Source organism: Canis lupus, chromosome 26 (assembly GCF_048164855.1).
Source record: "Canis lupus baileyi chromosome 26, mCanLup2.hap1, whole genome shotgun sequence".
In the NCBI taxonomy this organism is placed as follows: domain Eukaryota; kingdom Metazoa; phylum Chordata; class Mammalia; order Carnivora; family Canidae; genus Canis; species Canis lupus.
This window is the reverse complement of record NC_132863.1, coordinates 4243166-4269679: the sequence shown is the minus strand read 5'-3', so window position 1 is coordinate 4269679 and position 26514 is coordinate 4243166. Positions and strand designations below refer to the sequence as shown.

General features: G+C 38.6%; 1 protein-coding gene across 1 annotated transcript in view; it reads left to right on the top strand.

The window, feature by feature from the left end:
- Positions 1–26514, top strand: part of XRN2 (5'-3' exoribonuclease 2) — an 86394-nt gene that overhangs the window by 11132 nt on the left and 48748 nt on the right. The window contains exons 2-15 of the mRNA XM_072799821.1: positions 11466–11593; positions 11676–11787; positions 13846–13957; positions 16076–16134; positions 16211–16300; positions 17394–17466; positions 17609–17659; positions 18156–18313; positions 19527–19601; positions 19689–19822; positions 19922–19979; positions 20063–20170; positions 24506–24550; positions 26226–26357. Coding sequence (XP_072655922.1) covers positions 11466–11593; positions 11676–11787; positions 13846–13957; positions 16076–16134; positions 16211–16300; positions 17394–17466; positions 17609–17659; positions 18156–18313; positions 19527–19601; positions 19689–19822; positions 19922–19979; positions 20063–20170; positions 24506–24550; positions 26226–26357 — 1335 coding nt within the window. The remainder of the gene's footprint in view (positions 1–11465; positions 11594–11675; positions 11788–13845; positions 13958–16075; positions 16135–16210; positions 16301–17393; positions 17467–17608; positions 17660–18155; positions 18314–19526; positions 19602–19688; positions 19823–19921; positions 19980–20062; positions 20171–24505; positions 24551–26225; positions 26358–26514) is intronic.

Sequence of the window (26514 nt, the reverse complement as noted above, 5' to 3'; positions counted from 1 at the left end):
GTAAGTAATGCTGCAGTAAACATAGGGATACGCATCTTTTTGAGTTAGTGTTTCTGCTTTCTTTGTGTCAGTACCTTGTAGTGGAATTAACTAGATTATATGGTTTCTGTTTTAAATTTTTTGAGAAACCTCCATACAGTTTTCCACAGTGGCTGCACCAATTTGCATTCACCAGCAGTACACAAGGATTGCTTTTACTTCACATCATGACCAAAATTTGTTATTTCTTGTGTTGTTGATTTTAGACATTCTTACAGCTATGGAATATCTCATTGTGGTTTTAATTTGCATTTTTCTGGTAATTCGTAGTGTCGAGCATCTTTTCCTGTGTCTGTTTGCCATTTGTATGTCTTCTTTGGAAAAGTATCTATTCAGGTCCTTTGCCCATTTAAAAATTGGATTATTGGGATCCCTGGGTGGCGCAGCGGTTTAGCGCCTGCCTTTGGCCCAGGGTGCGATCCTGGAGACCCGGGATCTAATCCCAAGTCGGGCTTCCAGTGCATGGAGCCTGCTTCTTCCTCTGCCTGTGTCTCTGCCTCTCTCTCTCTCTCTCTCTCTCTGTCTCTGTGACTATCATAAAAAAAAAAAAATGGATTATTTGGGTTTTTTTGTGTTAAGTTGTCTAAGTTCTTTATATGTTTTGGATATTAACCCCTTATAGGACAAATCATTTGAAAATATCTTCTATAGTAGGTTGTCCTTTTGTTTTTGTTGATGTTTTCCTTCACTGTGCAAGTGCAAACATTTATTTTGATATAATCCCAGTAATTTAATTTTGTTTACCTTGCCTACCGGGCCTATCTAGAAAACTATTTCTATAGCCAGTGTCAAAGAATTATTGCAGTGTTTTCTTTTAGGAGTTTTATGGTTTCAGATCTCACATTTAGGTCCTTTGTTAATCCATTTTGAGTTTATTTTTGTGCATAGTGTAACAAAGTGGTTCCAGTTTCATTTTTCATTTTTTATATGCAGCTGTCCAGTTTTCCCAACACCATTTGTTGAAGAGACTGTCTTTTCCCCATTGTTTAGTCTTGCCTTCTTTGTCATAGATTAATTGACCATATATGCATGGGTTTACTTCTGGACTCTATCTTGTTCCACTGATCTGTCTTTTTTTGTGAGCCAATACCATACTCTTTTGATCACTGCAGCTTTGTAGTACATCTTGAAACCTGTGATTGTGATACTTGAAGTCTTGTTCTATATCAAAATTGCGTTGGCTATTTGGAGTCTTTTGTGATTGCATACACACTTTAGCATTACTTGTTCTGAAGTGGTGTTGGTATTTTGATAGGGATTGCATTAAATCTTGTAGATTGCTTTGGATACTTATGGGCATTTTAACAATATTGGTTTTCTCAGTCCATGAGCATAGAATATTTGTGTCATCTTCAGTTTCTTAAGTGTTTTGTAGATTTAATTTTATTTTTTAAAGATTTTATTTATTTATTCATAAGAGACACAGAGAGGCAGAGACACAGAGGAAGAAGCAGGCTCCATGCAGGGAGCCCAATGTGGGACTTGATCCCAGGACCCCAGGATCACGTCCTGAGCTGAAGGCAGACACTCAACCACTAAGCCACTCAGGCATCCCTCTTATAGTTTTTAGAGCACAGTTCTTTCACCTTCTTGGTTAGGTTTATTCCTAGGGAATTTACTTTTTTGGGTGCACCTGTAAATGAGGTTTTTTGTTTTTGTTTTTTTTTTAATTCCTCTTTCAGCTACTTCATTATTTGTGTATAGAAATGCAGTGGGGAAAAAAAAAAAGAAATGCAATGGATTTCGGTATATTAATTTTGTATCCTGTGGCTCTACTGAATTCATTTATCAGTTCTAGTAGGTTTTTTTTTTTTTTTGGTGGAGTATGTAGGGTTTTATATGTATAGTATAATATCATCTGCAAATAGTAATAGTTTTACCAATGTGGATGTCTTTTATTTTTCTTGTCGATTGCTCTGGCTAGGACTTCCAGTGTCATGTTGAATAAAAGTGTTACGAGTGGACATCTTGTCTTGTTCCTGATCTTAGAAGAAAAGCTTTCAGGTTTTCATTGTTGACTATGTTGTGACATTTTTTATTTTTTAAAGATTTATTTATTTGAGGCGGGAAGGGCAGAGAGAGTGAGAGAGAATCCCAAGCAGCCTCCCCATTGAGCTCTGAGACCAATGCAGAGCTTGGTCTCAAGACCTGGAGATCATGACGAGCCAAAATTAAGAATTGGACGCTTAACCCCCTGAGCAACCCAGGCACCCTCATATGTTGTGTGGGGATGTATTCTCTTTAAATCTATACTGTTGGGTGGTTTTTTTTTTTTATCATGAATAGGTGTTATGCTTTATTAGGTTCTTTTTCTGCATCTATTGAAATGATCGTATGATTTATATCCTTTCTCTTGTTAATGTGATATATTGATTGATGAATAGGAGTATGAATTTGAATTATGAATTCATGAATTATGAATAAATCCCATTTGATCATGGTGAATGAGTTTTTAGATGTATTCTTGGGTTCAGTGTGCTAATATTTTGTTGAGGATATATGCATCTATGTTCATCAGAGATACTGGCCTGTAGTTTTATTTTTGGTAGTGCTTTTATCTGCTTTTGGTATCAGGGTTATGCTGGCCTCCTGGAATAAATTTGGGAGCTTTCCCTCCTCTTCTATGTTTTGGAATAGTTTGAGAAATATAGGTGTTAACTCTCCTTTAAATATGGGGGGGGGGCGGGGAATCCCTGGGTGGCGCAGCGGTTTGGCGCCTGCCTTTGGCCTAGGGCGCGATCCTGGGGACCCGAGATCGAGTCCCACGTCGGGCTGCCGGTGCATGGAGCCTGCTTCTCCCTCTGCCTGTGTCTCTCTGCCTCTCTCTTTCTCTGTGTGTGACTATCATAAATAAAAATTAAAAAAAATATATGGCGGGGGGGGGTATAAGTATGGGGGGAAGGAAGGGGCACAGGGAGAGGAGAGAGAATCTTAAGCAAACTCCATGCCCAGCATAGATCTCAAAACCCTGAGATCATGACCTAAGCCTAAATCAAGAGTTGGACACTTGACCAACTGAGCCACCCAGTGATTCAGTTTCATTGCTAGTAATCAGTTTGTTTAGGGAACACCTGGGTAGCTCAGTGGTTGAGCATCTGCCTTTGATATCTGCCTTTGGCTTGGGTCGTGATCCCAGGGTCCAGGGATCCCCTACAGGGAGGCTGCTTTTCCTCTGCCTATGCCTCTGCCTCTCTGTGTCTTTCATGAATAAATTAATGAAATCTTAAAAAAAAAAATCAGTCTGCTCAAATTTTCTATTTCTTCCAGATTCAGTTCTGGCAGTTTATGTGTTTCTACAAATTTACCAATTTCTTCTGGGTTGTGCAATTTGTCAGGATAAAAATTTTCACTATTCTCTATAATCCTGTGTATGTGATGTTGGTTTTTATTTTTCCTTCCTCATTTCTGTTTTTATTTATTTGGTCCTCTCTTTTTTTCTTGGTGAGTCTGGCTTACCGTTTATCACTTTTATTTATCTTTTCAAAGAACCTGCTCCTGGATTTATTGATCTGTTCTATTGGTTCTTTTTAGTTCATTTCATTTCTTCCTGCTTTAATCTTTATCATTTCCTTTCTTGCGCTGACTCTGAAGAGCTTCATATATCTTGATACTCTGCTATCAGGTGCATGTATGTTTTTAATCATTAGACTTATTTAATGGGTTGGTCATCTTATTAAAAAAATACCATTTCTGGTACTTCTTTGTTTTAAAGTATATTTTGTCTGATATTGGTATAATAATTCTAGCTTTTTTGTGGTTGCTGTTGCATTGTATTCCTGTCAATTTACTTTTACTTTCTATATTTGTGTCACAAACATGTCCCCTGTATACAACGAATAGTTGGATCTTTTTTTTAAATCTTAGTTTAATCTTTTTTTTCAACCTTTGATTTTTTATTGGATTTTTAATCCATTTATATTTGATATATCTTTTAAAAGATTTATTTATTCATTAGAGACACAGAGAAGGAGAGGCAGAGACATAGGCAGAGGGAGGAGGAGGCTCTCTGCAGGGAGCCCGATGCGGAACTCTATCCCAGATCCAGGGATCACACCATGAGCCAAAGGCAGATAGATGAAGGTGGCTTAACTGCTGAGCCACCCAGGCATCCCCACATTTAATGTTGGTGATTTATATCTGCTGTTAATTTTCTGTTCTCTGTATGTATTTTATAATGTAGAACTTTAATTTCATTGCTGACCTTTTTTTTCACTATATGTCTTTGAGTGTTTTTTTGAGTGGTTGCTCTAGGGTTTACCAAATACTGTTGACTCTTGAGCAGCATGGGGGTTAGAGTTACTGACCCCCACACAGTTTAAAATCTGCCTATAAACTTTTGATTCCCCAACACTTAACTACTTTGTCTATATATTATATACCGTATTCTTACAGTAAAGTAAGCTAGAGGAAAAAATGTTAATAAAAAACATAAGGAAGAGAAACACATTTACAGTAGGATACCTGTATTTGCTAAAAAAAAAAAAAAAAAAAAAAAAATCTGCATATATGTGGACCTGGCCCATGGACGGTGATATGTCTACAACTCAGGAGCAGCATCCACTAGGCAGGCCTTTGGGTAGCAGCAGTAGCCTAGAATCCCAGAGAAGCTGCACCAGCTACCTGCAGATGTACCACTGGCCTGTGGCCATCCACAACAGTGGCCACATGTGAGTGCATTGGCATCTGGGACGCCAGAGGCCTGGGGTACAGTTGTGGGGAAGAGTTTATGCCTGGCCCAGGAGAGGCATTGAGGCCCAAGGCTGCTCCCTGTACAGCACCGTTCCTACCTTTTGGGTGGATTTCTTGGCTTGGGCCTGGCCTCTCGCCTGCCAGCCCTGGACACTCAGTCCAGCCACCTCATAATCATAAGCTCATGTGATGACCTGCAGCCCTAAGTAGTCCTGGGGCTCCCTGAGGGCTGCTGACAGCCTTAGCTGGCCTCTTCTGCTACTCAGAGGGCAGCAGGTGGGACCTTTGCTTCAGACACCTTCAGTTTGGTCCCATGAAGACTGGGGTGGGCAGTTGTAAATAAATATCTTAAGGCTTTTGCTGTCAGCTCTTAAAGATCCACGTATAAGTGGACTTGGGTAGTTCAAACCCATGTTGTTCAAGAATCAGCTCTACATCTTACCACCTTTAGATTCATACCTGCTTAGTTCCAATAAAATATAGAATCTACGCTGCCATATAACTTGATTCCCATTTTCACCTTTCAGTGGTATTGCTGTTATGCATATTGGATTTATTAATATTACAAACCCAACTGTGTGTTATAATTACTACTTTAGCATCCATAGTAATTTTCTTAGCCCATGACAACTTTGCTCCCACTGTCTCTGTGCCATTACTGAGAAACATATTGCACTTATATTACATTGTGTCATAAACTGTAATACATTATATAGCATCATTTGATCCAATTGTTTTTAAAATCAATTAAGAAAATAAAGAATTAAAAAATGCATATTTACCTTTATTGTGTTTATTTACTTTCAGCCTAAAGAACTTTTGTTAGTATTTTTTTAAGTTGGGTTTGCTGTCAACAAAATCTCTCAATTTTTGGTTATCTGGCAGTCTTTTTTCACCTTCCTTTTTTTTTTTTTTTTTTTTTAAATTTTAAGTAGGCTCTGCATCGAACATGGGGCTTGAATTCATAACGCTGAGATCAAGAGTCATGCTCTACCAACTGAGACAGCCAGTGCCCCTTCACCTTCATTTTTGATCAGTAACTTTCCTCAGTATAAGATTTTTGGCTAACCATTTTTTCATTCAGCACTTTATATGTGTTATCCCGCTACCCTCTTGCTTCTATTATTTCTGCTAGGAGCCAGCTACTAATCTCATGGAGATCCCCTTGTAAGTGACTCGTTCCTCTTGATTCTTTTAAAGGTTTCTCATTGTCTTTTACATTCATCAGTTTTACTCTGATGTGTCCACCTGTGGTTCTCTTTATGTTTATCTTACATGGAGTTCTTGGAGCTTCCTGCATGTTTAGGCTATTGTTTTTCAATACATTTGGGAAGCCTTTTGGCTATTCTTTCCTTGAATTTTTTGTTTGTTTTCTTTCTTCCCTCTCCTTCCAGTAGATATTCCATTTATGTGTGTGTGCATGCATTTCATTGTGTCCCATATTCCTCTCGGGTTTTCTTATTTTTCCCCCCTTTGGGGCTTTTGTAATGTCTATTCATCTATCTGAGTTTTCTAATTTTTTCTTTTCATCTTTGTTGACATTCTCTATTTGAAACAGATTGTCCTCTTACTTTCCTTTATTTCCTTAGACATACTTCTTTTTAGTTCTATGAACATGTAATAGCTACTTTAAAGTCTGTTCAATATGACATTTGGTCACAGGCAGTCTTTGTTGCCTGTTTTTTTCCTGTTGTATGGCTTATCCTTTTCTGCTTTTCTGTATACCTAGTAGGTTTTTTTTTTTTTTTTTTTTTTGCTGCAAACAGAGCATTTTAGGTAATACACTGTAGCACTTCCCAGTACTGGTGTGCGACTCTCTCTCTCCTCATTCCAGGGCTTGTTATATGTTCCTAGTTTAGTTACTGGCTAGATTATTATAGTGAACTGTGTTTCTTTACCACTGTGTTAAGCCTTGATCTTGTCTTTAGGGAGGTACAGTTTGGGGTATGCCTATAGCCACCCTGAGATGACTATGGTACAGGTAGGGCTCTTTCCCACTTTCTTTGATCACACCTAGCAGTTAAACTCCACTAATTATGGCCCATTGCTCTGTTGTTTTTAACAGTGCCCTGGGGTATAAATTTCTCTACAGGCTAATCCAGTCAAACTGGTTCCTTCCAGGGATTAGTTTCTGAGATTAATATTGGGTATTTGTTCCAACTTTTAAAGGGGGGGTTCCTCCAAGCTGTCTAACCTCCCTGATTCTCTCCTACAAACTAGTTGGCTCAAGGAAATCTAACTAGGGGAATCCAAAACTGAGTTCTGAGTTTGCTATTTGACTTCAACAGTGGGAACTTTGTTTGTAGAGGAACCTCAGGTAGGATTCACGATTTTTCTAGTGCTGCTGTTAAATACTAGGCAGGCTTAAACGGAAATGTGTCTACTTGGCCATTACTAACAGTAGTGGTTTCTGCCTCATGTTTGAGGAGACAGAGAGCCTTCTAACATTGACTAGAACAGTAGGTTGTTGTGAAATTCATTTTGAGGGAGTTTACGTTAAAACCCGTGGAGTATATTTTTATACAGGCTCACTATCTGTTTGTGCTGTCTTTGCTTTTTAAAATATCTTCTTTATCTTACTTGATTCCTTGGCACTTTTATCACAAATAGGATAATTTCTCAGACTGCCTATTTGGGATATATATGCCTGCTTTTCCATGAAGTAGAGGAGGAGTGGGCTTCCTGCTGGGCAGAGCTACCTTTACTGCCAGCCTTCTGGGTAGGTGTGCTCCTTGTTCCTCTGGGAAACTGCCAAGCAGCTGGGGTACTATGCTACCTTTCCTCCTCAAGCCTCCTGTCTTGCTTCATCCCTGGGGGGCCTGAGTGGTAAGGGAGGGAGGATGCAGAGGGCTGACCCTCCTGGGTTAGTGCTGCTGGTGCTGCTGGATCATCCAGAGGCTGTCCCTGAGTCCCTTTCTGGGCCTGGAGCCCTCTTGTGTTTTCCCACTTCTTGGCAGGAGAGCTCCTCTGCGTGTTTTAGGCTGACAGATGTACTAGTTTTCCACATTTCCAGGTACCCCTTATGATTTCTCAACCACAGCGGATTCTGGTTTTCTATCACATATTCACAGTTGTGGATATTTGTTTGTTATTGTGGTTTGGGTTAGAAAGAAACAGCTGCATTGTATGCTCAGTCTATCATTTGGAAAATTCAGAAGATAATCCAAAGATATTTGAAATGAATTGGTTTTGGGGTTCAGAATAGCTCTCCTTTTATCTTCCCTTTGATTGATAAAGAACTCTCTTTAAGCCAGTGAGAGACATCTGGGCATTCTCTTTGGCAAGGCTCTTGAAGGGACTGAGTATCAAAATCTACTCTTTATTGAACATCAAAATCTACTCTTGAAGAAAGAAACTCTGAATTTATATAATTTGTATGTTGAATATATCTACAGTAATTCTGAGAGGAAAATATATTCACAATCGGTTTGGAAATGCCTGGAATGCTCCCCCCCCCAAAAAAAAAACTAGCACTCCCCCCCCCCCCCCCACGCATCCTGACCCCTCATGCCTCCCTGCTCCATGCTACACTTTCTAGGTAGTGTAAATAGAAATTCTCATGCAGGTACACTCAGCATTCATTGAGGAGCTGCAGTATGCCTAGTGGTGTACAACGGACTAAGGGCAGAGGTTAGCAAGCTAATGACCTCCTGTTTTTGTCCATAAGTTATATCAGAACACAGTCATACCCATTCATAGCCATATTGTTTATGGCTGCTATAAAAGCAGGTATGAGTTGTTGGAACTGATATCATATGGCAGGCAACAAATTAAAATATTTTTTACCCTACTTCCTGGGCAGCATAAAGACATGAGTCTTGGTTCTTCTGAGTGTGGTGTCTTGCTTGGTACAGAGAAAGGAAAGTGTGGACTTTGGAGTATAGAGGTTAGATGGAGAGGCAGAGAGCCTCTTGCCTTCTTAGAATTTGTTTTTGATTCTTGGGGGGAGAGCTTTTCAGGTTGTCTTCTTTTTCAGTAGATACCACCAAAATTGACCTCTTGCTTTCCATATGCTTTTTATCCTATTCACTGCTTCTGATCAAGCCCCCTTTCCCTGGTAACACAAGCATATTTGTACAGAGCATTCTCTGAAAGCTGCTTCCCTGTTCTGCCTTTAAATACCTTAAATACCTCTTTTCTCCCAATCATAAATGTACATTGAAATGCTGTCTCATTTCTTTCCCTCTCTCAGAGATGATAACCATGGTCATGAAATCATTCCTTAGCTTTTTCTCTGTGCTTTCACTGTGTATATTCTCAGCCCTGAATGATACTGTTATTATTTTGTCTGTTTTATAACTTACTGTAAGTGGTATGTGTTCTTCTGAAGCTGGTGTTGTTTGGTTTTGTTTGTTGTTTGTCTGGTTTTGGCTCAGCAATATATTTGTGACCGTCCTACTCTAGTTCTTTGACTCACTTGTGTCTGGCATTCTGGTATATGGACATGCACAGTTTATTAATCCATTCTGTGGGCTCCTTTTTTCCCCCTAATTAAATTGACCTTTCATTTTTATTTATTTTAATAGTCTTACTGAGATGTAATTGATATGCCATAAAGTTCACCTGTTGCGACGCCTGGGTAGTCACCCAGTCAGTGGTTGAGTGTCTGCCTTCAGCCCAGGGCATGATCCTGGAGTCCCAGGATCGAGTCCCACCTTGGGCTCCCTGCATGGAGCCTACTTCTCTCTCTGCCTGTGTGTCTGCCTCTCTTGCTCTGTGTCTCTCATGAATGAATAAATAAAATCTAAAAAAAAAAGTTCACCTGTTTAAAGTGTACAATTCAGTGGCTTGTATACAGTTGTACAGTAGTCACCATTACCTAATTTTAGAACATTTTTATCACTCCCAAAAGAAATGTTGTACCTATTTGTATTCATATCCTATCTCCCTTACTCCTGCCCCCAGATTGAAACTCCTCTATTTATCTGTATGGATTTATCTATTCTGGATTTTTCATATAAATGGGCTCTTCTGTGGGTTTTTTGTGACTGGCTTTCATTTAGAATGTTTTTGAGGCTCATCCATGGTGTATATGATAGCTTTTGGGTTCACAATTTTTTGCTGTTACAAATGATGCTTTATATGCTTTATGTGTGTTAGGGAACTTTTTTTTTATGACTTACAAACAGTAAAAATTTGATCTTCTAACCATTCACTGAAGTTCTGCAAGGTAATATTCATTACAAAAATAAAATCGAGGGGCACCTGGATGGCTCAGTCCATTAATGTTTGTACCTTTGGCTGGGGTCATGATCCCAGGGTCCTGGGATGGAGCCCCATGTCCAGCACCCTGTTCATTGTGCAGTCCATTTCTGCCTCTCCCTCTGCCCCTATATCAACTTTGTGTGTGTGCACAAGCACATATATGCTCTTTCTCTCTCTCTTAAAGAAATAAAATCTTAAAAAAAAGGAAAAACAACCTAGGGATACCTGGGTGGCTCAGTCAGTTGTGTCTGCCTTCCATTCAGGTCATGATCTGAGGGTCCTAGGATCAAGACCCACATCCAGCTTCCTGCTTAGCAGGGAGCCTGCCTCTCCTTCTCCCTCTGCCTCTCCTCCTGGCTTATGCATGCACCTCTGCAGTCTACCCCCCCCCCCAGTAGATAAATAAAATCATTGTTTAAAAATGCAACCGAAAATACAGTTGAGTGCCTCCAGTATTGAGTAAGGCATAGTCCTTATCTTTTTAAGAACTTGAAATGTAGTTGGGCTAAAACGACAAATTATAAAGTCATGGAAGTGCTACAAGTGAATAAGCACAATTCTGAAGAAATGCAGGAAAAGGAGCAGTTTTCTGAGAGATGTGTACAAAGAGTTATAAAATGAATGACATTTGATCTCAGTCTCTAGACTATAGAAAATTCATAAGGTTTCAGGAAGTGGGTGTTGGCAGGAAAGCAGAAGGAGAAACAGTCTGTAGGGGCATTGGGAGGCAGAAGAGAGTTTTCCAGGAACTTGGAAGAGATGGGATGATGTATGGTGGCAGGACAGAAGGCTAATAAGGGTTCGGGCTGATTGGTCTGTACCTGGGAAGCATTGAAAAAATTAGAAAGATTAAGATGTAGCCACGTTTGTATTTTATTTTTTTAAATATTTTATTCATGAGAGAGACAGAGAGGCAGAAACATAGGCGGAGGGAGAAGGAGGCTCCCCATCCCTGATGTAGGACTCGATTCCAGAACCCTGAAATCACGACTTGAGCCAAAGACAGATGCTCAGCCACTGAGCCACTCAGGTGCCCCCACATTTGTATTTTAGAAAGAAAACTCTTGACCGCATGTGGGGTTGGCTGGAGACAGGAGAGTCTAGGGGTGGGGCAGTCCACATGAGGGCTGTCCCCATCCTTGAGGTGAGTGGTGATACAGTGATGGTCATGGCAATGGGCTGAGAGGAAATGGAGAGACCTTTTTCAGATTAGCTGACTTAACCGATAATGGGTGGGGGCACAGGGAAGAATTCTAAGATGACTCCCAGGGTTTCTCACTTGGACAGCTGAATGCTTTGAGAATTTGATAAATAACTCTCACATAGTTGAGATTAACTTGTGTCAGAAGCTCTCCACTTTCCACAGGTAAAATATCTGTGTCAGTTTGCTTTAAGGAGTAAAGTAGCTTCCTGTCATTTAAAGATGACTTAAAGTGTTTCATTTCCAATTCAGTAGTGAAACAGGTTCATACTGAGCCTAGAAGATGTTAATTTTAGACTTGAACAAACTATTATCATCTACTTCCTCATAGCCAAAAGAATGCAATGGTGTAAAGATTCCTGTTGATGCCAGTAAACCAAATCCAAATGATGTGGAGTTTGATAATCTATATTTGGATATGAATGGAATCATCCATCCCTGTACTCATCCTGAAGACAAGTACGTAACCCATTTTTGTTACTGATAGCAGAAGTTACAGAGGAGTACTGTATCCTGTTATGTTGTTTGTTTGTCCTTGTAGACCAGCACCAAAAAATGAGGATGAAATGATGGTTGCAATTTTTGAGTACATTGACAGACTTTTCAATATTGTAAGACCAAGACGACTTCTCTACATGGCAATTGATGGAGTGGTAAGTGCTAAAAAAGTTAACTTAGAATCCTCTGTTTTTGCTTTTGCTGTGTTCTGAGTGTCTTGAGTGCAAGTCAGCTAAATAACAAAAAATGTTGACTTTGGTGACCTTGAGAGAGGCAGACTGATCATTCATTCATTCATTTCTTGTACCTTTTTTGTGCCGGATACTGTGAGCTACTGAGGATAATGGTGACGGCCCTTTCTTTTGAAGGCTTACCACTAATGGGACAGAGATAAATGAGCAAGGTTAGTTATTTGTGGGCTTTATAGGTACTAGATAACACATGCAGGGTGCTGAGGGAAGAGAATCCGCACTACAAAGTGCTATAAAGTGCTATAAAGAACAACAGGAGATTGGTGAGCAGTGGAGGGGGATGATGGAATAGTTAGGAATAGGAAAGATGTTCCAGGTTTCTCAAATGGGCCCATGCCTTTGACCATACTGACACATTTGGGCAATTACAGGTGTTTTAGATTGGAAAGGGAAGGTAGAGCAATGGCTTGAGAAGGCTTTATTACCATCTTCAGGAGTTTGGATTTTCTCCTGTAGGCAGTAAGTAGTCCTCAGAATGCTTTAAGAGGGCAATAGCTTACTGACCTAGGATAGGATGGTATGTTAGCTATCGATGAGCTTAGCTTATAAATGACCAGCAAACTATATATTAGTATTCAAGGAAAATTAAGGTAAATCATAACCGTAAAATTTATTTAGCTATGTACAAATAGATTTACTTTCTTTTTAGATTAAGTCATTCCTAGTGGCTAATGAAATGATTTGAAAATCTAGAAATTTTGGGTCCAAGAAGATTACTTTTTTCTGAGGTTCTCTTTATGCAATGAAAAATTACTTAGGGGATGCCCGGGTGGCTCAGCGGTTGAGCGCATGCCTTCCACCCAGGGCGTGATCTTGGAGTCCCGGGATCGAGTCCCACAACGGGCTCCCTGTGAGGAGCCTGCTTCTCCCTCTGCCTGTGTCTCTGCCTCATTCTCTGTCTCTCATGAATAAGTAAAATCTTTAAAAAATAAAATAAAATTCATACCCTTTAAAAAAAAAAAGAAAAATTACTTAGCTACTTGATAGCTTGGTAAAGTGCAGTGAAGAATAGAGGGAACAGAAATATCTTACTTGGGGCATATTCCAATTCACATTAGTGAAGGTTCTTGAAGAAAATCTGTCACTTTTTGTCCGGTGTGCCCTTACTCCTAAATCAAGTATATAAACTGTAAGCATACCTGTAAGAGTGTATTTTTGTATGCTCAGGTCTGTAACATTTTTTTGTTGAAATATAAATGTAGATCAGAGAACTTGGTATTTGAAAGAGTTAGGTTTGGTGGCCTCATTTTATAGGAAAGGGAATTATTTAAAGATAATTTAAAACAGATTGTTTTATGTAGACAGGATACTTAAGAGTCCCTTTCAGCCCCAAAACTCAGTTGAGGAATTTCAAAACCTTAGAATCCAGTTTACTTCATTCATGCTTATCCAGTGATTTTAAGTTCTATTTGGTCAAAGTGATTCAAAAGTATTTTCATTTAAAACCTTGTTCCCTTTCTACCTGCTTTGCCTTATTGTAGAGACAGAGTGGTTATTGTGGAAAGTACAAAATAGAAGTGCCTTGAAGTCCTACAGATTAAGAAGTCATTTTCTTTTGCTTAGTTTTATGGGGCCTGGTAGATCCCATTTGGAGACCATCCTTACTTTTAGGCATGGACATCAGGTCTTCCTGATCCTAGTTCTGTAGTAGTAACTATTCATTGCGTGCTGGCACCGTAGCCCAGTAGAAATGACATTGGGTTGTGGGCACTGCAGTATTAAATGGCTTTTTAGGATCTTTGTCGATTTGACATGTCACTCATTACTTGCTTGAGGTCAGCTTTAAGTTCTTGATCCAAATTTAAGTTCTCAGGATTTACTGTCTGTCATGAAAGGATTATTTAGGTATATTGCTTTTCCATTTTAGTGTACTGTTTTTATAAGAACAACTGATTGAAAATAATGTACAGATTTTGTTACACATATTTTGAATAGTATTATGTGACTATGAAATGTTTTCAGGCACCGCGTGCCAAAATGAACCAGCAGCGTTCCAGGAGGTTCAGAGCATCAAAAGAAGGAATGGAAGCAGCAGTGGAGAAGCAGCGAGTCAGGGAAGAAATACTGGCAAAAGGTAAAGAATGTGCATCTTGAGGTTGGACTTCTTATGAGATGTAAACAGAATGGCGGGGAGAGGTGTCAACTATCTTTTGCAGTAGGTGTGGTTTTAATTTAATTAGGATCCAGAATATCCAAGGAAAATTTATGTTCACTGTCAGAAAGTGGTATCCTTCATTCCCACTAACAAGCTTGTTTCTTTTCCCAACTCTATAGGAAAAGGGAAATGGGAATAAAAGGAGGAATTCTGATAGGGAGAGCAGATTCTCAACCTCTTTTCTTTTTTCTTTTCTTTTCTTTTCTTTTCTTTTCTTTTCTTTTCTTTTCTTTTCTTTTCTTTTCTCCTTCCTTCCTTCCTTCCTTCCTTCCTTCCTTCCTTCCTTCCTTCCTTCCTTCCTTCCTTCCTTCCTTCCTTCCTTCCTTCCTTCCTTCTTTCCCCTTTCAAGGGAAGCACAGCTCTTAAGCTAACTTCGATGTATCTGTAAAGGAGAAATAACATTGTTTCTCTTTTCTGTGGGGCTCTTAGTGTTCTTTTCTATGAGATGAGGGCTATTAGAATGCTACAGTTCTGTAAACATTTTCCTTACATCAGTCTTGGTAGCTTGTTTAGCTTAGCATGTTTATTGCTTCCCCTTAGAATTCAGAGATCTGTAAGAGGAGACACAGGATGATGTGATCCATGTTTATAGGCTATCACCAAGTCAGACACACTACAGTAGAGGTGGATGCAACAGGCACTGAGGCAGTGAAGTACTCAGGGTACCCTTGATGTGGGGGAGAGGTGGGGTCTGATCATCTTTGCAGTTCCTTAGAGGTTAAAATTCCTGATGGTCACTTAGGTGGAAGTTGATGAAGTCTCAAAAGGGAGGAAGGTCAGGGAGTCCAGATACTTAGTGGGACTGGTTTTCTCCCAAGACACCTGTCTGTGAGATAGAGTGTAGTTGTAGCAGGGTAATGTGTTTGGTGTTTTGTTATATAAGTCAGCATGATAGACCAGGAAAGCAGTAATTTATGGGCTCAAGATGCTGTACTTTGCATGTAAAAGAGGATAGCTCAGCCCTGCAATTACAATACATTTTCTGTTGTTTTAATTTGCCAGAAGTGTGCAACTATATAGTTACTTTAGCTGTAGCTTGTAATTAAAATGCTTAATCCTATTTGTACTTATAAAAGATTGTCTTTGATTTTAAAGATGTCTTCTTTCTTAAAGATGTTTGAGATATATTTGTCTTTTAAAAAGCTAATCAGGGCAGCCCCGGTGGCACAGCGGTTTAGTGCCGCCTTCAGCCCGGGGTGTGATCCTGGAGACCCGGGATCGAGTCCTGTGTCGGGCTCCCTGCGTGGAGCCTGCTTCTCCCTCTTCCTGTCTCTCTGCCTCTCTCTCTCTCTCTCTCTGTGTGTGTGTGTGTGGGTGTCTGTCATGAATAATAAAAAAAAAAAAAACTACTCAGTGAAGTAGAAGACAAATAGGACTTTTATATACCAGCTGATAATTTTCTTATCATATAAAACTGTAATAAACTCAACAGTTTAGGGACACCTGGGAGGCTCAATCAGTTAAGTGTCTGCCTTTGGCTCAGGTCATGATCTCAGGGTCCAGGGATCGAGCTCTGCATCAGGCTCCCTGCTTGGTGGGGAGGCTGCTTCTCCTTCTCCCTCTGCTCCTCCCTTTCCCCTCCCCCTACTCATTCTCCAGTATGCACATGTGCACACTCTCTCAAATAAAAATCTTTAAAAAAACAAGTCTGCACTTTAGTTTTGTTTTTCTAAGGTACCTTTATCTCAGGAATTACAAGATGAGAACTCCTAAGGTGTGTGTGTGTGTGTGTGTGTGTGTGTGTGTGTGTGTGTGTGTTCTGAGGGCATTATAAAGAATGTCATAATTTTCATATTTCTATGAAATATATAAAAACTATAAAATTTTTAATATACCATGTATTATTTGATGGTCATGCTAAAGCTTATATTAAATTGGAAAGAACAAATCTTATTTTCTTCCCCAAAGAGGGAACATTTGTTCCTCAGGTGACAGTGTTTCCCTTTCTTTTGTATTTGAACTTTTTTTTTATTATTCTGGCTTAATACTAGGTAATTTTTTATGGGAAGAACAAAACATTGACTCTCTTTCCTCTAGGTGGCTTTCTTCCTCCAGAAGAAATAAAAGAAAGATTTGATAGCAACTGTATTACACCAGTAAGTAGTCTCATACTTTGCCAGCTATTGCTAACTCTTAAATGGTAGGTTAATTTATTTCTTCGTATCATTTTAGGGAACTGAGTTCATGGACAATCTTGCTAAATGCCTTCGCTATTACATAGCTGATCGTTTAAATAATGACCCTGGGTGGAAAAACTTGACAGTAAGTTTCACATTTTGGTACTTCAGAGATAAGGGTGATCATTTTAGGCTGTACTTTGATATGACTGATATTCTTTGTCCTTTTATTCCCCCCCATAAAATGCTAGTTGACTGTCAGAGGAAAGGGAAGCTTCCAGGGTTATTAGAGATGGGATGCCCTGCACGGTCCCTAGACTGCTGAGTTTTCTTTCAAGGCCAATTTTGTCCTCTTATCATCACAATGAAGCTATAAAATGGGACCCATGATTTAAAAAAAAATATATATATATATTATTTTTAAAATATACTTATATATATGTAATAATGTGTGTAGAGGAAAGCAGTTTTTAAATAAAAATTTTTGTTGTTAGAAATCAAAATAGGGATCCCTGGGTGGCGCAGCGGTTTGGCACCTGCCTTTGGCCCAGGGCGCGATCCTGGAGACCCGGGATCGAATCCCACATCAGGCTCCCGGTGCATGGAGCCTGCTTCTCCCTCTGCCTGTGTCTCTGCCTCTCTCTCTCTCACTCTGTGTGACTATCATAAATAAATAAATTAAAAAAAAAAAAAAAAAAACCTTTAAAAAAAAAAAAAAAGAAATCAAAATAGACCAAGATTAAAGTCCTGGGGCTGCCTTTAAAGAATAGCTGTGTTCTAAGTATTCAAGTAAAATTTAAGGGAACCTTTATCTAATTTTAAATTCGAAGCTTATTTTGTTACAAACTAGATATTATATTTATACTATATTTATAATACTATGTTATACTGTATTTACAATATAAATATAAATTATATTTAATGGGTATCTTTTATTGATTACTCCCAGGACTTAGTGTGGTTTGGGGCTGTATCCTTGGGTAACAATGAGATTATAGAAACTTGTGAACTGATTAGTTCTTATGTTGGCTAAATTTGACTGAAACATTTTTTCTATTCCTGTAGTAAGCTAACAAGGGAAATAATTTTGGTGTTTAACACATATATACATTATGAAAGATTTCCAATTAATAGCACTGTCTTAATTGAATTATCCCAACTTATTTTAAGCTATTCAGTTTTGGTTTTTGTGCTAGAAAATTGGGGATAAGTTGAAAGTATTAAAAACTCTTTTCTAGGTTATTTTATCTGATGCTAGTGCTCCTGGTGAAGGAGAACATAAAATCATGGATTATATTAGAAGGCAAAGAGGTAAAACTTCCTTATAAATATTTTATTATATGTTCTATTAAAAAAGATAAGCTATTGTATAGAAAATATTTGGTAAAATGTGATACTCCTGTGGTATAAAATACATTTATATACATATGATGTATCTTTTCCCCCTCTTTAGCCCAGCCTAACCATGACCCAAACACTCATCATTGCTTATGTGGAGCAGATGGTAAGTTTCTTTTTTGGGATTTGATTCTCTTGGGTTAAACCATAGCAAGTAGATGGGTTGGTGTGTTGTAATGGATTATCCCTGGTTGCCTGGAAATTCTAATATGCCTTGCTCATTTTATATTTGAGGAGGAAGTGATATTAAGTTTAATCTGTAATTAATATTCATTTATCTTACATTTTTAAAATACTTTTCCACCTTTTGATATTGCTGCACATACCTTTAAAATGGACGATTTCCCCAGGGTGTTGACTCTTGAATGGTAGTCTATAATTTGTGCCTATGTGTCTGGAGGACAACTTGTTGCCTAAGAACTAAGAAGTTTAGGCTTTTTGGTTTTACCCCCTCTGTTTTGTGCTTGTTTGGGCTTTTGTTTTGTTTTGTTTTGTTTTGTTTTGGTGTCTTGTGTTACAGTGGACACCAACTTTATTGTTGGTTGTGGTAGGGTCTTCTCTAAGTACTCACTGTTCATCGTTTTATTGTTGTTGGTTGATAGCTGATCTCATTATGCTCGGCCTTGCTACACATGAACCCAACTTTACCATCATTAGAGAAGAATTCAAACCAAACAAACCCAAACCATGTGGTCTTTGTAATCAATTTGGACATGAGGTCAAGGACTGTGAAGGTTTGCCAAGAGAAAAGAAGGGAAAGGTAAGAACTTTGAAATGGTAGTTCCCTCATTTAAAGTTTTTCTATTTTGAGCAGCCCCAGTGGCTTAGTGGTTTAGAGCCGCCTTCAGCCTAGGGTGTGATCCTGGAGACCCAGGATCAAATCCCATGTCAGGCTCCCTGCATGGAGCCTGCTTCTCTCTCTGCCTATGTCTCTGCCTCTCTCTCTCTCTCTCTCTCTCTCTCTCTCTTTCTCTAATAAATAAAATCTTAAAAAAATAAAATAAAAATTTAAAATTTTATTTCTTGTTATAATCAAATATATATACCACACAGTATACTGTTTTAATCATTTTTAAGTTATAGTTCAGTGACATTAAGTATATTCAGGTTACTTCATTTTTAGAATGGATAAAGAGAAGACTGTATTTTATTAGATTCTTAAGAACCTACTTTGTTACCCCTCATAGGAATGTATCATTCAAAGCTCTTTAAAGTGAACACATACTCAGAAACATGCATGCACTCAGTCGTTCTACTCTCCACTTTTTCTAATAGCTTATGTCTACATGAGGATTAGGTCTCCTAGTTAATAATACCTCTTGCACATGCTTTGTTTGTAGAAGTATTTTTTTTCAAATGGTTATTTTTCTTAACTGTAAATCAAATATATTAATCTGCTTGATATTTTTAAGTTACTCCTAGTTCCTACGTATTTGGGGTTCACTTGATTATATCCAGCCCCCTCTGAACAGGTTTTCATCTGATATAAGAATATGGTGCCTCTTTAAAAAACATGCTGAGTGGGGGAAAAAAAAGGTAAAAAAAATATACTGTTGGAAGAGTCTAGAAGTCTGTATCATGAAATTTAATATTGACTGGATGTAGGTCAGGGGTTGGCAAACTACAGCCCTCCAGATTTGGCCAATGACTAAGAATGGTATTTATATTTTTAAAGAATTGTAAAAACAAAGTGAGACATGAAAGAATATGCAGTAGATACCGTATGTGTCTCCAACAGGCTAAAATGTTTATTCTCTGGCCTTTTGCAAAAACATTTGCTGAAACCTGGTCTAGGTGTGATTGAGATTATGGATAATTTTTTATTTTTAAAATGGTTTGATGAGTTCTTTTTTTTTAATACTTGTAATATTAAAATGGATCTTGCTTTAGATGAAGCCATGATATTTATTTAGTTGGAAAAAGTTACAGGATTTAGAGTAGACTTGTTTAATCTTGACTGCCCTTTCCTGCAGCATGATGAACTTGCAGATAGTCTTCCCTGTGCAGAAGGAGAATTTATCTTCCTTCGTCTTAATGTTCTTCGGGAGGTATGTAGCAATAAACATCGGAATCAGTGCTCTAAAGCAAGGTGGGTTTTGATAGCTCTAATGGAAGCATTCCTTTTTGGTTTATAGTATTTGGAAAGAGAGCTCACTATGGCCAGTCTACCGTTCACGTTCGATGTTGAGAGGAGTATTGATGACTGGGTCTTCATGTGCTTCTTTGTGGGAAATGACTTCCTTCCTCACCTGCCATCATTAGAAATTAGGTATGTGTGTTTGTATGGGTTTTCAGACCTGTGTTTTAGCCTTCTTGCCTTTACAGTGCATACTGGTCCTAATGCGTAATGTTTGTCTCCTGGTGGCAGGGAAGGTGCAATTGACCGTTTGGTTAACATATACAAAAATGTGGTACACAAAACTGGGGTAAGTTCACTCTTGAATAATTTCAAAACAGAAGTATTTGCTTTTATAAGAAGATCATTTTACATGTATTTTATCACTTACAGGGTTACCTTACAGAAAGTGGTTATGTCAATCTGCAAAGAGTACAGATGATCATGTTAGCAGTTGGTGAAGTTGAGGATAGCATTTTTAAAAAGAGAAAGGATGATGAGGTAAAGTGTTTCTATTGCAGTAGCTAAATTGCTCCTGTCTCTAATAGGCTGTGATGATCCCTTGATTGTACTTTTAACCTCTCTGAGTGCATTGTTATATCATTATAGTATATCAAACACCAATGTAATCATGAGTGGTCAGTGCTTTGATTATTTTTTAAAGGTGATGCTTGCTGTGTGGAACTGTGTATATTGCACATTGTGTGAGTTGCATTGTAATTTTTTTCTCTCTTCATAATCTTAATTAAGATAAAAATCCAAATACCTGTCTAATCAGTAGGCTATGAAATGAGGGTGCCAAGGCTAGATGAATGTTGGGATTGAACTCATTGCTGCCCTATTTTACAGGAAATATTTATGTCCTGGAGGACAGTTTAAGACTTAGGAACTCCCTACTCTGGTAGTAGAGTATAGGGGGTAAGTGTTGAATTGCATCAGCCAAGGTGTAAAGGATTACAACTTTGAGTAAGAAATTTATTTATTTATTTATTTTTTTTTTTAAATTTTTATTTATGATAGTCACACAGATTGAGAGAGAGAGGCAGAGACACAGGCAGAGGGAGAAGCAGGCTCCATGCTCTGGGAGCCCGACGTGGGATTCGATCCCGGGTCTCCAGGATCGCTCCCTGGGCCAAAGGCAGGCGCCAAACCGCTGTGCCACCCAGGGATCCCCATGAGTAAGAAATTTATATATGAGAGAAAGAAATAAAAAATAAAAAGCACTTGGAAATTGATTACATATGATAGGATGAGTGCTTAGGTGAGAAGTCCAGGTTTCTGGCTTGGGCAGTGCCATTCACTGAGATAACAAGCACTTGAGGTAGGGCATGTTGGGGTGGGGAGAAGGTGGAAACTGAGTTTCATTTTGGAGACACTAAGTTTGAGGGGCCATATAGGACTGGAGAGGAGAAAGTCCATGAAGCAGTTAGATGGATTTGTGTAAAAGCTCAGGGCAAAGTCTTTTGAAAGGAGATTTGAGAACCATTAGTAGAAGGGAGGTACTTCAAGTTGTGAATGTCCCTGGGAGGCTGTATGGAGCGAAAGTGCCTCCAACACAAACCTTGAGACACATGGACACTTAAGGAGAGAGAAAAGAGCTAGTTGTAGAGAGATGGGAGGAAATCCCTAAAGAGAGGAGAAGCCATTGGTGCTGAGGGGTCAGAGCCAGATGGACAGGCTCCTAGTCTGTGGCCAGAGGTTCAGAGGCTCTGGGGAGTCAGTAGGGCAGAAGGGCAGCAGCTTGGAGGCAAAGCAGGTTGAAGAGTGATTTTGGGGGAGTGTCAAGGGAGGCAAGCAGTGAGTAAAATTACAGATAGTGGCTTCTTAGAGATTGAAGGAGATCCTTTCAGAAACTAATCTTACAACAATTCATATGCCTATTTTGAGCAAATAGCAATATATAATGTCGCTACAATGCTTCATGACCTCCTTATAGAATAAAATAAGTCATCGTATCTGACAAGTTTTTATATTTTCTTCAGCTTTGTGTACTATAGCTAGTGTGCTCTCTTTCTTAGAAGTTTTGGTACAATTTTATATAACAGAGTGAATGACCTATAAGCATTCTTTCCAAAGCCTTTGGTACTTGGTAATCCACAGTGGTGGCAAGAATTTTTCATGTGTAAGGTTCAAATAACAGAACTAACTTTGGGATATCAAATGTCTACCAGGATAGCCATTTTGAACTAAGTCTTCAACAATTCTAGGTGAAGTGGAGTTGGCTACACTTGACATGCTTCCAGTTATGCTTAAGAAAAAAACTATATGTATGTACTATGTACTTGTTACAAAAACCTTATATTAGAACAACTTTTTTATGTGGCTTTAGCAGACACTCTGTACTAATAAATATTGGTGATATTTGGCATTAGAGCAGGATGTATTGGATTTGGTAGGTACCAAAGTGCTTCAGATTTAAGTAATATGGTTTCTAACTGGACTAGCAGAGAGGGCATTCATTATAAAGCTCTTCTTGAATCTTTTTTGGTGTTCTTGGCGTATGATGTCCATCAGCAAGGTTGGGCATCGGTGGAAATTTATGAACTCTCAGAAATTCAATATAAAAGTATCCAAGTGTGTGTATTTTCCTGGAAAGTATGTATGTCCAATTTCCTGGAAATTGGCTTTTGACCAATTTTGACCAGCACAAAATAGACGGTTTTTAGAAAAGGAATACATCGGTATTTGTTACTAAAACTGAGCAGTTGAAGGTGATGCTTTCAATTTATAAGCTTTGATGTTTGCCTTTTACCTTGCAAATATTCATTTATTTAGCGCACATTTATTGTTTGTCATGTGTCAGATAGTATTCTGAGTGTCACTGATATTTACCATAAAAAGCAGACAAAATTCCTGACCTTGTGGAGCTTACATTTTTCCAGAACTGGACAATAAGCACAAAAACAAAGTAAACCGTGTACTGTGTTAGAAATTTAAAGCATGTGAGGAAATATCTGGGAAGGTGAAGATGGGGTCATTGCAGTTCTAGAAAAGGTGATTAGAGAAGGCCTTACCAACAGATGACAATAGATAAAGAAAGACCTAGAGAATGTGGAGAAATAAACCATGCAGGTGTTTGCAAGAAGAGCATTTCAGGCAGAGAGAATGGCCAGTGTAGAGGCTCTAGGGCATGTACCCAGGATGTTGACTGTTTGAAGGCAAAGATAGAAGCTGAGATCCCAGTTAGGAAGCTCTTTTGCAGCAGTCCAAGGAAGCCGGCATGGTGACAGTGGGGATGACAAGAGGTAGTTGGATTTTGAATATGTTTTGATGGTTGAACCACTTGGATAATGGATTCAATGCTAGGTTGAGAGAAGGAAAGATACCAAGAATGACTCAAAGGCTTTTTGTCTAAGAAGTTGAAAAATGGTCTGAACAACTGATGAATAAGACTGGAGATGCAAAGTTGGGGGTGGGGACTCCATTGTGGGCATGTTAAGTTTGAGACATCCAATTGGAGATGCTGAATGGGGAGAGGTCCTGGCTGGAGACTCATCACCATATAGATGGTGTTTAAAGCCATGAGACTAGATGATTACTCTCATGAGAGTAGAGAAGTCCAAGTATTAAGCACAGAGGAACACCATCATTGAGAAGTTGGGGGAGTCATGGAGCAAAGGCATACGGCAACAGTGGAAAAAGAGAACCAGGTGAGTGTAGTGGCTTGAAAGCCAAGTGAAGAGCATGATTCAAGACTGAAGAGTCCTAGAGAAGGATTGAAAACTGACTAATGGCTTTCACAGTCTATAACTCGTTGGTACCCTAGATAAGAAACATTTCTTAAAGATGGAGAGGAAAGCTTGATTAAAGAGTGGTGGATTTCATATCTTAGGAGGTTTTAAGGTAGCCATTTACCATATATCCAACATTCAGCTTCTCTTCTGGCAGGAAGTATAAATTTTAGATCTTATTAAGGGTGTTATTTTGTATTTGGCATTACCGACTTAGAAGGGATAGAAGTGACAGCTGTAAGGTGGCAGTCACAGTACCTGCTGGCCCCTGTTTGGGGCTGTTGTAGGGCTTAGTTGTTGTTCCAGTGTCTTGATGCTCACAGAATCGTGGGCATGGAAGGAATGCTTTCTAGGGCCAGGGAGGCCTTTCAACGGCCAAACAGTGGGAAACAAGATCAATCCCAAATCCTATTTAATTGAAACCGTGACTACATTTTGAAAATGAGTGGAGGGGAATAATCAATGCAGACTTGACCCTTTCCTGTGAATTAAATTGGCTCAGAATGAGCAATGCAGACATCTGAATTTCCTTCCTTTCTTTCATGAGATTGACTTTTTGGAACCTGGGGGTTAGTAGTGTTTGCGTAGAGCCCCACTTCTTTCTTTACCCACTTTGTGCCATGCATGCTACAGAATTAGAAACTGTCAAACAAGCTCTTTTTAGGTAACAGAAGCTTATTTTTAAATTGTTAATTTTTTTTAAATGGACACTTTGGTTATTAAACTGTATTCAGCTAAAACTTAAGAATTATTTTCTTTCTTATTTGTATCTTCTCCATACTGACAGCCTATTCACTCCCGGGTAAAACCAAGAGTCTTTGTCATAACTCTTGCATTCTTTCCTGAAATGATGTCAAAAATGATCTGAAAAACATTAAGAGGAACAATTATATCTAAACTCCATATTTAGAATGCTTTCTATCCACCTTAAGTTCTGATAAACAGCACTTTAAACACATGGTCCATTGCCTAGTTTAATTATGGACCTAGGTTTTTGGGGTCTTCCTTTAAAACTTAAATTGTTTCTCAAATCATTCCTGGTAATGTTTAACTCTGACATTTTTGTGTAATTATTTGACAGAATATGTGGATTTTATACTTTTAGGACAGTTTTAGAAGACGACAGAAAGAAAAAAGAAAGAGAATGAAGGTGAGTTTTAATTAATTTCATAAGATTGGCAATAGCATAAGTTTATGATTTGGAAGAAAGATGTTAATTTCAGTAGCTTTATTCCTTATCCACTAGGAGTTGGTTAGGGATATAATGTCTACCCAGCTGCCTTCTTGCCTGGAGAAAGAATGCTAGTGTCAGGTCTTTTTTTTTTTTTTTTTAAGATTTTATTTATTTATTCATGGTGCGGGGGGGGGGGGGGGGGGGCAGAGACACAGGCAGAGGGAGAAGCAGGCTCCATGCAGGGAGCCTGATGTTGGACTCGATCCTGGGACAAAGGCAGGTGCTAAACCGCTGAGCCACCCAGGCGTCCCTCAAGTCTTTTTTTAAACTCTAGAGTCTAAAAGGATGTGCTTGATGGGCGTGGGGTGCTTAGTTAGCTATTTGAATTTTTTTCTGATAATCAGATATTGTTTTTATAATAAAAAAATGTCTACCCTTTATGTCTTCTTAAAAGTTACTGCATTCTGTCTAAATCTTTGTCAGATTAATCTTCCTGAAACTCCTTTCTTTGTTCAAAAATGACCAGCAACTTTGCAGACCCCTCAGAGCCCATTTCTGTTTCAGCCTGGCATGCGGAGTGTACTCTGATCTGGTCCAGTTCTATCTGCCCAGCTTTTATGTGCTGTCTTCTAAATGCACCATGTCCCTCCTGAGTCACAGTGTTGCCTGCATTTGCTAGTTCTGAGTGGATTTCAGACCTCATGATTCCCTCACATCTTACTTAGCTTTTCCACCAGGGCCTCCCTTGTGGCCTTGGCCCTAGTGCAGGATAAGCAGTCCTTTCTTTGAACCCTGCTGCTTCTTACTTGTGATATTTGTTTTCTTACCTCATTGCATAATGCTCTATAGTTACTTCTTTAGTTCTTGTTTTCCTTGTCTTCTTTACTGGATTTTAAACTCATAGAATTTAGGGAGCGCTTTTTATTGTTTTTTTTTTTTTTTTTTTTTTTTGCGCTTTTTATTGTTATATTTTATTAGAAGTGAGCAAGTTGGGGAAATGTAGAAGAGAGAAAAGTAGAGTTATTTATTGTTACGGGTAGGTTCAGAACCACTTAGATTGAGAGGGGCGTATCTGCTTTCTGCCTTAATGTATTCCTATTTTCCTTCAGTCAGTATCTGTGTAAAAAAGTGTGTTCTGTCAGTCAGCCACAACTACAACTATTATAGCTATTACAGCTACAATAGAACTCTAATTAATTGGAAATAAAAAGTTAAATTCTAGCAAGGTGAAGGGTAAATAAAAGTGGACTTTCCTAAGTATAAATCAAACTCCTGACTAGTTCTTTAACCTTAATAGTTAATATTATTTTTATGCACCTGAAACTGTTTATTGAATATGTTCTGAAATTGTCAGTAAATATAATGGAACAGTTTACTCAGGCTTGCATAGATTCTTTGTATCAGAATAGTATGTTATATGTATGTTTAGAACTATTCAAAAAAACTATTATTATTAAATACTACAGAATATTGTTTACAGGGTATTACCATCAATTCAAATTGTGGACAGTCCTGTAAATGCCAGCAGAAATTCAGTTCCTCCCTTAAATGCTTACAGTGGGGACTCTCTTCCATTGCTTTCTTTTCCTCCTGTCCTCTAACTGTATTGTGATTTAATTTTAATTTCTACATTTCTTTCCATTTATGTTAGAGAGATCAACCAGCTTTCTCTCCTGGTGGAATATTAACTCCTCATGCCTTGGGTTCAAGAAATTCTCCAGGTTCTCAAGTAGCCAGTAATCCGAGACAAGCAGCCTATGAAATGAGGATGCAGAATAACTCTGTAAGTGACTGACTTTTATGTACCATTGAAAAGTGACTATCAGAGGTCTCTTGCAGTTGGGTGTGAATTTTGTTACTTAGCCTTGAGTTGTTTTGTTTTGTAGTTTCTCTCAATTTCTTTTCCTTTGAGATATCTTTAACTCTGTTGAATCCATGAT